Source organism: Ammospiza caudacuta, chromosome 7, assembly GCF_027887145.1.
Source record: "Ammospiza caudacuta isolate bAmmCau1 chromosome 7, bAmmCau1.pri, whole genome shotgun sequence".
NCBI classification, from domain to species: Eukaryota; Metazoa; Chordata; class Aves; order Passeriformes; family Passerellidae; genus Ammospiza; species Ammospiza caudacuta.
Genome location: NC_080599.1, coordinates 43720294 through 43731460, shown reverse-complemented (window position 1 = coordinate 43731460; position 11167 = coordinate 43720294). Strand labels below are relative to the sequence as shown.

Below are 11167 nucleotides of genomic sequence, written 5' to 3'. Positions count from 1 at the left end.
CCATCTTGGGGAGGGCTCGTCCCCCACCGTCACCCGCGGTGACTGACGGCGGCGGCGGCCAATGGCGGGCAGGCGCGCCCCGCGGTAAGGGAGGGTCGGCAAATTGCCTGGCGGGTGAGGGCAGGCGCTGGGTTGGTGAGTGGGGAGGTGGGCGGGGAGAGGCGCCTCCTCATCTGTGGGGCGGGGGGGGCACTTCAGAGACCGTCCCTGGGCGGGAGCCGGCGAGGCCAGCTCGGGTGTCCCGGGGCTGGGTCCGCTCTGCCCCGGGCCGGCCTGTCCGAGCCCCTGGGCGCGCACAGTGAGTGCTCGAAACTCTGTAAATCCGCGCAGCCCCGAGCCGCGCAGCCCGAGTCTCGGCCTCACCCCCGGCCATGGAGGTTACCCTCCGTTCATAGCCCGTGAGTGCCTCGGGTCCCCGGACAGAGAGGTGGGAAGCCGGGCCAGTCGCCTTTGGTTCTCTGTTCCGTTCCCCACCCCCCCACCCCCCCTTTGAAATGAGCGTGTTTCTGTTACAGGGGTGAAGGTTAGTTAATTAATTGACCTTGACAGTGAAACTGCTGGAAGCGCTAAGTGTTCGCTTCCTCCGCTTCGTCACCCGTGGCTTCACAATTTCCTGTGGCCCGCTTTGTGTCCAAGGGATGCGGACACGAGCGCGCTGTGAGCAGCATTCACTCAGCCCATGTGTGAGGGTGGAGGGGCCCCGCAATGTCCGCAGCGTGGTTCTGATCTGAGGAGTGTTCAATGGGTAAAACTAATTGGGAAGACCAGGAGCAAGCGATAAAATCCCGTGCTTGTTGGCCTCCCCTACCTGTATATTCAAAGCCCATAACCACAGTGGTTGTTTGCCTGAGACTTTGCCCTGTTTGCCTCAGGTCTCTTGGCTCTGAGCGCTGCTCTCAGCTCGCCGCCCTCCCCCGTTCCAAAGCCGCGCAGAGCTCAGGCCGCATCTGGTGCCTGGGTTTGTTACCCATTGTCCTGCCGGTTGGGTTTGTCACCCTTTCTCCTGGGCCAAGCAGCAGATTTTTAAGATGTTTCTGCTCCGGGTGACCAAGCGGCTCTATTGTAGGAAATCAGCACGGCGGAACGAGCGGGATTAAAGCGTGTAGCATTGCCTGGGCAGCCTGTCTGGGGAGGAGGGCCCGAGGCTGGGCTCAGGCTCTGCTCTGGGCTGTGAGGATTGGCGTTTGTGCAGAGGCATTGAGCGCTCAAACAAAAATGGGGTGTGCAGACACAGATCAGCTCCAGGTTTTCAGTTTAACACATACACACAAGATGCTCAAGAGAGATTTTTCGGTCCTCTGAAAACACCCGGCTGATGAGCTGAAAACACCCAGCTGCTTTTCATCGTGCTGGGTGTGATGCAGGGCTTGTGTTTTGCAGGCAATGAGTGACAAGGAGGGTGCCAGCGAGGAGGACTGGCTGGCTCTGAGGCCCCAGGAACCTTCTCCATCCCAGTGCTGCGGCAGCGGCTGCAAGCCCTGCATCTACGATGTGTACGAGAAGGAGCTTGCACAGTGGGAGAGAGCCAAAGCAACGCAAGACAAAAGCCTTCTCATGGGAAAGAAGGAGCAGGTTGATTTCTCTTCATGGCATCCTGGAGCCTGTGCTTTGATCGTACTCGTTCGAGTGTGGGGTGATGGTGGGTGGGTGAGGGATGCAGGGATAAATTCAAGTGGTGCCTTAAGAGAGGGCTGTAAATGCAATTCCCCAAACTCAGCCTTCTCCCTCCCCCTTGGCCACTCTCTCCCTGCTGTAATGTGATTTTCCAAGTGTAGAGTTCTCCCTGGTGTCGCATTACAGCTCTGGCTCTGCAGCTTCTCCTCTCCGAGTTTCCTCGGAGAAGCTTTGTTTTCCTCACATTTCTCATCTCTGCCTGATTTTTAGACTTGTATTTTGATGGTGAGAAAACACTGTGTTGTGTGTGGTGGAGCAGTTGTCTTCGGAGTGTAATTTTAAAGCCTGTCAGTGCCCTTTTACATTAGATTAACTATGCTGGGTCAAGCAAAAAAGATCAGCTGAAACAACTGACAATATTTTCTGTTCACTGTGGCCATCAGCAGGTTGCAAAGTTGCCCCCAAAGCAGCGCTTGGCTCTTTTAGCAGAATTATTTCTGTTTATTTCCAGACACGAGAAAATGATCGCAGTGAGTCGTAATAGGATGACCTTGCTGTAAGGTGTAAAAAAAAGTAATTTCAAAAGGTGGTGGTGGGGAGAAATGCAAGATCCCAAAGTGCACGCTGCAGAACATGATAATGAATCAGCAGAGAGCTGGAATTTGCGCCGGGCCTCAGTGTTTAATATACGTCCTGAGTATCTCTGGCACTAAATGACCACACATGTTTGCTTCCAGAGAAAAAATGAAATAATAAAAGACACCATCTAACCAAGTAATTATTTATTGTTGTTCTCGCAGAGCAATAATTCAGAGCTGAATCCAGATACATTCACTGCATTCAGCGTGAGCTCGGTGGAGCAGCTGACAGAGGACACCTACCAGTACAAATTTGAATTACCGGGAAATAGCAGCCTGCGCTTGAGTTTAGGACAACATATCGTGTTAAGGTATTGTTCTCTGTGCTAGTTAAACAGTCTGCATTATGTAACCTAACACATAGGGTTTTGTCAATAGACAAAGGCTTCATAGCAGGCAAATCATGATTTCTGTACTTCCACAATGACACAGATGAAAGAGCTCGTGATCTCGCTGCCTCTACTAATTCTATGGTAAAAGCTGTGGTTTGCTTCAGCATTATCCCTGCGTTGGTGGCTCAGACAGAACTAGGTGTGATTAAGAAAATACATTTGCAGAAAGAAAGATCTAAAAGAATAGATGTTACAACAGATTATTTACTCCAGCCTGTTGGAATGAAGACAATGAGCTGCACTTGCCCCAGAGCTGGGTATTTTAGGCCCTGTATCTTGGGGTAACTGAGCACCCCAGTACCCAAGCACTGCCTGACTGATTTCTAGCAAAACAACCCTCCTATGTAGTTTGCTGCTTGCCAGAAAGGGGCCACTTGGGGAAAGTTTCTGTCTCTCAGCCATCTGTGGTGATCATTGCCAGATAGAGAAAGTCCTGTTAGGATGCCATTGATGTGCATCTGTTGACGTCCCTGGTACGTTCAGGGCTGGTGTGTGCAGCTGGCTCTGCTGACAGCACACACTTCTCCCTCCAGCCCTGGCTCATCACACTGCACACAAAAAGGTCTGGTCACTTTAGTCAATCCCCATGGTCAGTAGCAAAGAGCAGGGTGGGTAATTCCATGGAAAGGGAAGGCTTACAGGAAAATACAGTCTGTGTTGGCAAGGCCCGAGGTCAAGGCTGTGCCTTGGCTTTTGTTATTTGATTACCAGATGCTGACTGGATGCAGAAAGTGACCCCAGCCTAAAAGGAACAGCAAACTTAAGTGTTTTCTCTCCCCTTTGCCACTCCTGCATGTTCTTACAAAATCCCTTTCAGGGGTGTGTCCAGGAGCTGGATATGGTACAGCTGAGGCCACACTGGGAAACAAAAGGTGCTGTTAGCCATTCTGTTCCCCCCAGATTTCTGCCTCTGGAAGGGAAATGTTTTGCATCTGTGCACAGGCTGGGCCACTGGGTAGAGGACCTGTCTCCCAGAGAGCTGCAGGAGCCCCCCAAATGACCCAAGTCACAGGGGTTTCCTGTTTCTCTTCTCTTCAGAGGAGTGGTGGATGGTTTGGAGGTCCAGAGAGCCTATACTCCAATTAGCCCCAGGAATGCAGAAGGTTACTTTGAAGTTCTAATTAAAGTAAGTAAGCCTGGACAATATGGATGAGAGTATAAGGTGTTTTCTTTAGGAACCAAGCATGCTGTCAGTGTTTCAAGTGAGACTCTCTCAAATCCCTCATGGACTGTTTCTCTGTTGTTTTGAAGCATTTTTGCTTTGCTGATAGAAATTGCAGTTTTTCCCACAAAACTGAAAGCAGAATAAGTTGACGCACAAGTGCTCTGCAGCAGAAGCCCTGGGATCACCTGGGGGAGCCCCTGGGATGGAAAGATGTGTCCATTCCACTTCTCTCCTTTCATTTTGCTTTTTCAGGCTGCCTTTGAAATCACACCCATTTGTCAACCTAGCTGAACCACTGATTTTGGGAAGTGTTTGCCCTTATCCTCCCCTCTGTATTTTACTTGAAGGACACCCCTCTGTCAGTGGACAGCTGCCCCTGGTGTGCAGACAGGGCTCTGGAGCTGCAGTCTGAGAGGGACTTTGTGGCCCACAGGGGACACAGGTGTCCCATAGGCACAGGCTGCATCTCTCGAGGTGGACACGGTGGCAGAGCCCATTTTGGACAAATGTCCTCACCTTTATGGAGTCAACCACAAAATGCTGGTTGAGTTCAAAAGGATTTTATAGGAGATTTGGCTACAAATCTGTCTCGTGTAAATCTTCAGGGTGCTCATAAATGATTATTTTGTGTGGCAAATACTGACTTGAACATTTTTCCAATACTGCATCCATATGTCGCTAGGGACTCCTCAGGGCAGACACAGACTTCAGTACAGGTGTGAAATTCAGAGTGCTGGGTATCCCAGGTGGCTTGCAGAGAAGGGCCACTTGTTCTCTGCCTGTCTTGCAGGATTTCATGTTTCTGGGGTTTATTATGCATTGTATGTTCTAACACAAACCCTGCTCTTTAGAAAAGTGAACAGCTTCTCTAGGACACCTGTGGGAGGGTCATTTCCCCATTCTTGTGGCAATTGGTGTGTGGTAGGGGAGAGAAACGTTGCATTTGAGTTGCATTAATAGGATACATTCACAGGATGACTGAAATTTCATGTATAGCAGCTCATTACTCACAGGTTTTGCATTTCAATAATAATAGTAATGATTGTAATGATACCTTTCCTTTATATAGAACCTTTCATCCCAAAAGGAGCTATAGTTATTCTTTGGCAGTGACAAAAGAGGTTGGTAACACCCAGTGTAAAGCAGCCATTTTTATAACTCACTCTGTAGGTTGTGGTATATTTCACACTATTGAGGCAATTTTGGGAAGTAGTATATTATTATTACTATGCAATCCAAGCACTGTTCAAACCCTTCTATCTCCTGTTATTATGGCATTGCATTTGTGATACTACAGTTAAGAGTGAGGGAGTTGCCATTTACAGAGCATAACCCTCTTTTTGAGTGATTTTATAATGTTAGGGTTTCTCTCCATGTAAAATGGGGTGTGGAGGTTTTTCCCCCAGGAGATTTTTTTTTTCCTTTTTATTTAGAAAAACTCATTTTAAACCCACTCAATCACTTTTCAATTTTTTTAAAAATAATTTTGGTGAAAGAAGGATTGTTTTAGTTTCCATTACCCCTGTCCTTTGGGAATAGGCAGTAAGTGAACTTTTCTGTTCTTGCCTTGGGTTTCTGGATGTGTTTGAAGAAGGGAGGTATAAAATTTGCTTCTCTGAAGCAAGTGCACACTCTTTGCATGAGACTTAGCACCTGCCCAGAGCCCTCTGAACATAAAAGAATTCTGACAATAACTCAGAGCCTGGACATGTGTGTGATTTACCTTTTGAATGTAACAACTGGTGCTAATACTTGTTAATATTTCAGGTTTAAGAGAGAGGCTGGGAGGGGAGGAGCATCTGTGTTCTTTCTTAGCTAACACTGCTTGCAAGCACAAGCACGGGCTCCCTCACTGCCTTTTTCTGAGCTGCTTTGTGGTTCACCAATTTTGTTTGCCTGCAGTGCAGCTTGGTGGCCAGCCAAGGCACTGGGGTGTGGAGCCAGGCTTCTCTCCAATGCCTGTGCAGGAAATACCCCCAAATACACTTCTTTTGTGTGGGCTTGTATCACATCCCATCTTCTGACCCCTGCTTGTGTTGCTCTTCCCCAGGCTTATCCTTGTGAGACCCATTGTGTGCTGCAGCTTTGGGCTTTTCAGCTCCTGCTCCTTGGGCCACTCCTGGTTCTCCAGCCACATCCCAGACTGTGGATGCTCTTTTGCTCACATTTCCCTCTTAAAACATCCAGTGGTCACACATTTAGGGCATGGATGGCAACATGACTGCTGGGACAAGCCCTTCATTTTCCAGCTTCTCATCCCTTCTGAGTTTCCAGTAAGCACTGAGCCCTTCTCCTCAGTCATGAGTGAGAGCAGCATTCCTGCAGGCAAAGCCTGGATAATGTTGTTTGTGCCTGGTGGAAAGTGAGGCAGGTTTTTTGCCCGTGTTTTTCTTCCATGGGGCCAACATTAACATATTCTTTTGGAACTGTGGAGGCATCCCTCAGCATCCAGATGATCTGGTCTGAAAACAAAGAGTTTTACAAATGAGAAGCCTGACTTTGGGTCACTAATTGTATCAGTGCAGCATCCGAGAGACTGAAACAAAGCAAGAGCTATGCAGTGTTTATATAACTAACAGTACCCAGAGGGCATTTCCAGACCCCCATACCCTGAGATTTGGAGAACACTTGAAGGCCTGCACTGTGCTTTGCATTCAAGACACTCTTCTCTGTGTCCTTTGTAAGCAAGAGCTCTGATAAGCTTTCTCCAGTTTTGGAAATTCAGGCTGCGTCAGAGGGGGGTTGTGTTTACATTATAGTCAAGCTGGAATGGTTCCAATATGATTTAATTTAAATGTCTTTGTTTTGGGTATAACTTTGAGTTATTTTTCAAACAGATCATTCTTTCTTTTTTAAATACACAAAATGGTTTTTTGTCCCCTTTTCGTTTAAATGTAGATAACTTTATAATCGACTTGAAGCTGGGAAACTTTCCAACGGAGTATAATTATTCTTCTCTTTTGTGCAATGTTTTTTATTAGTGCTATGAAGCTGGGCTAATGTCACAATACATAAAAACATGGAAAAGAGGAGACGTGGTCTTTTGGCGTGGGCCGTTTGGAGGGTTCCCATATCAGCCTAACAAGGTTAGTTCCTAAGAGCCATAGGATGCTTCAGCCTGTGGCAGCAAGCTTTGTTCAATACTCTGAAGGGAAGACATCAATTTGATTACTGTTTTCATGATTATTTTAGAGACTTCCTGGGTTACTGTACAGTGTGACAGCATTAGCAGTCAGTCGGAGCACTTTCTTGAAATGCAGAATATTTAACAGGGAAGAGGAGGTGGATGGGAGACAGGAGAATATTAGCAAGGCTCTGTGTTCATCACTTTCATTAGAGTTCCTGATGTGCCTAACAAAGGGAACCTTCTTTGCACCAGCAATGAGTGTGGATGGGTTTTTGCCTGATTTGACCCACATCTCTGTGTTGTGAGTGAGTAGGGGTGAAGGGGAGGTGCTAATCCTCTCCTCTCCCGGGTATTCCCTGGGCTATTGAGGTGTCAGGTCGCTCCCCAAACGCTGATCCCACCTGCCAATACCAGGCTGGCTGCAGGGAAAGGCAGATCTGGTTTCAGGGGGAGGCTTCTCACACACACTAACTCAGTCACTTAATTCTGACCTTTCAAATGAGGAGCAAATTTGAAACACTGGTCATTAAGATCCCAAAGTCTTTTGGGGTTTTTTTGTGAATTTGTTTTTGTTGTTTTTTGTTTCCCCCAACAAAAATAACTAACATTTGAGTGGCCAAGCTCTATGCAGAGCAATTGTGTCCTGCTTCCTGACACACTCATTCCCTCCAGAGGACATTCAGGATTTTACTTTGCAACAACCAAGAGGAACCCAGGGAGCATTTCCAGTGGAAGAAAGCCCACAGTGGGTCAGCAAAGCGTACTGCAAAATTGAAACTGAAACATGAATAATTGAAATCAAGGCTAAAGTTAGGATAAATTATTATATTTGGGAAAAATCCAGTTTTGTTAGATTTGATATGTAAACTCTTTAAGTGCTATCTGTAATCCTTTGCAGTAAAATACATTTTGGGATCTGAATTTACCAGTTCATGACCTTCTGGTATGTTGTTTCTCAAGAGATTCTTTACCAGGGTGGCAGCAAGAGGAACTAACCATGAGCACACCCATTTCCAGCCACCACAGCTCATTCCAAATTCTCTGTTTTGTTCTTAGCATGGAGAGCTCCTCATGCTGGCCTCTGGCACTGGCCTTGCACCAATGATTCCCATCCTCCAGTCCATAACAGATGATGAAGAGGATGAAACCTTTGTAACTCTTGTTGGCTGCTTCCCTACCTTTGACAAAATTTATTTAAAACCTCTTCTGCAGGATTTGGCTCGGTACTGGAATATTAGAATATTTTATGTCCTAAGCCAGGTAATTAAATGGATATGAAGCATGTTTGTGTCAGGGTTCTGTGTGCTGGATGAGCCTCTGCCTCCTCCACTTTTCCATAAGCAGGATCTTAATTCTTTCCCAGTCATCCAGCCTAATTTATGATCCAGTAGCTGCTGTTCTTAAATCTGCTGCATGTACTCACTGCTACTCATCTGGAGAATTTTGGGGAAGTGGCCATCACTGTTCTTCTCTGCTCCCTGTTCTGTTGGGATGGACCTGCTGTTTCATAGTCGCTGTTGTTTATTCCTCCCCATTTCAGACAGTTGTTGTTGCACCTAAACAGCAAATAAGCTGTTTCTTTCTTCCTGATACCAATGCCTTAATCTGTCCTTATCTTCCATTCTTGGCTCGTGGCTAGAGCTCCCCTCTGGTGTGCTAGCACCAACTTCCCAGCAGTTATTTTTCCTTGCTGACCCATTTTTAAACTTCTAAAAGTTGTCTCCCCCTCTGTAAAATTACTTTTCTGCCACATTCATGGGATGAGGGCATACCTCTCAATGGTCTTACATTTTGAACAGTCTTTTTCATTTCCATTTGGTCCCAAAGTTGCCTGTGTTCTGCATGGATTTGGTGGTTAAAAATTATTTCCGTCAGAAATGAGGATTCATTGCTGGGAGGATATAGAAAGAATTATTTATGCTAAGGGAATGAATCCCATTGCATTTTTAGTTCCTCAGATGAATCATTTCTTGTATCTCTCACAGTGGAACTGCCTCATACATTCTGTTCCACACATGGCCTCGGCAGGATGAGATTTGGTAGAGGGAAAAGTGCTGGTGACTTGGGCACCCCCTCAGCTGCTCTGTGGGAGCATAACCATAATTGTCTCTGGTGACATGGCTTAAATACCCTTTTCAGGGTGTTTAAACTCTCTGACTGCTGCCTCAAGAGCATGAGGAGGTCTTGAAATTCAATCAGTGAAGGGCACGAAGCCCACCTGACCCCTGTCAACACTGTCTGCCCCTCCTCTCTCCCTTTTTCCTCCTCTCTTAGCAGGTTTGTGGTAGTCCAAGGCTGGCTCGTGCATTGTCCCTCTTGGGATTATGTATCTGTCTGTATTTCATTGTGCTGCCTGTCACCACCACATCTGAGCACCTTCTGCTCCTGATTAATTGCAGCAGGGGAGTCCCTGCTGGATCCAGCACCACAGAAGCTGGCACTTCTCATGGGATCAGAGCTGGCTTTGGAGCAGAGCTGCCTTCTTTCAGTTTTGGTCAAGGGAGATGGGACTGAAAGAGGCTTAGGAATGGGAGAGGCAGTGGAGAGGAATAGACTTGGGATTTGGGAATAGGAAAGGTGCCCTGGGAGATGGTTCTCAGTGGAAAAAGTTCTGCAGCATTTATTTGTGATAGTTACACTCTGGTTTTGTTCAGTCCCCTCAGAGTGAATGGCAGGGAAGTATTTCATCTGGGCTTGGGAAGAGGAATGCAGCTCACAGAAGGGTCAGTGTCACCCACATGGTGTCACAAAGGTGAAAATCATCCTGTGCCCCACTCTGAGGGGAGGAGAGAGATTGAGCTCTAAGGAATGTTGTCTTTTTTAGTGTCATACACAGCAAAACTTTTACCTTTCCAGGAAACTTCGCTGGAAAAACTTCCTTGGAGCTACCAGGAAAATACGTACACTGGTCATCTCAATGAGGACTTGATGAAGACAATAGTGAATTCCTGTCGAAGAAAGCCATTTGTATTAATTTGTGGCTCTTCTGCATTCAATGAAGATATGAGTAGATACTTGAAAGCTGCAGGAATTGAAGAAGATTCCTGTTTTGTCTTTTAGCAGTACATTCCTGACCTGAGGAACCTTGGGCTGAGCCTTGGATGTCCTTGTTTCTTTGCAGACATTGCACAGAAGGGCCTGCTCAGCAGACAGAGCTCCTTGGAGCAGCTGTTTGTTGATCCTCACTCTGGGGTGTTTTAAGGAATGGGTGCCATTCCAGAGTGGCTGGTACATGGTGTGCCACCTACACCTCAAGGACCTGCATGGCAATTTTAATGGAAGTCTTCAGGTGCAATTTTAAAAGGGAGATCTAAGGGGGTACTAGAAAGCATCCACACACACAGCTCTGCAGTAATATGAGGATTGGTGACTTGCTTTGCAGTCTGTGTTATTCTGCAGTGGGTTGTGCCCTGTTAGGTGTCCAGAGGAGAGATCTAATCCTCAGGGATCCTTGCCAGGCCAAGGGGACAGCAGAGTCGGGATCACTTTGGTTCTGTCATGTGCAGGCTGATGTCAGGCAAGTCCCTTCAGCCTCACTGTGCCTCAGTTGGCCCACTGTACATTAATACAGAGAAGGTGGCACTGATCTCTGAAAACAGCCATCCCAACCATGTATGGAAAGTGTATCCCCAAGGAAGGAGTGATACATTCTGTCCAGGGGGAGCCTAGGCAGGCTGAGCTCCTGCCCTGGCACAGCCTGTGTTACCTACCCTGTGCTTAGCCCTAGAAATGCTACCTGGGGACACAAAGAGCATGTCCTAAATCTGGGAGAGCATGGCTGGGTGGTGGCTGCTGTCTGTCAGGGAGAATGGTTGTTTGCTTTCCGTGTCCCCTAAGTGTTGTATCGTAACCCTGGCTCATTAAATTGAACCTCTTTACAAATAAACAGCTGTTTGATGTTGTCACAGGACTCTCAGGTGCCTGAGGAGGTTCCCTAAGCACACAGGAACACCACCTGAGGAGAGAAAGCTGCATAGGGTCTGCTGGGTGCTTCCCTGTGGGACAGGGAGCTCCCTCAGGGATGGCAGCCTGGCACAGCACCCAGCCTGGGCACCTGGGCCTCTTCCTCTTTTTTCAGTCCAAAATGCTGCTGCTTTTCATCTGAGGTATGTGATATCCATTCTTTTATCTTTTCAAACTGGTGTGTTTAGTATCCACACCTGGAAATACAGCAGTCCTGCACACCTTTTGTTTTTCTGTTCATTCCCAGTTCACCCTGTGTTGGGGTTTC

General features: G+C 47.3%; 1 protein-coding gene across 1 annotated transcript; it reads left to right on the top strand.

The window, feature by feature from the left end:
• Positions 1-61: 61 nt before the first annotated feature.
• Positions 62-10777, top strand: LOC131559674 (NADH-cytochrome b5 reductase-like). Its single transcript, XM_058808091.1, has 8 exons — positions 62-84; positions 873-981; positions 1381-1572; positions 2415-2563; positions 3683-3770; positions 6791-6895; positions 7993-8196; positions 9793-10777. Exons 1-8 carry the CDS (start codon positions 62-64, stop codon positions 9994-9996), a joined length of 1074 nt encoding a protein of 357 aa, XP_058664074.1. The 3' UTR covers positions 9997-10777.
• The last annotated feature ends 390 nt before the right edge of the window (positions 10778-11167 follow it).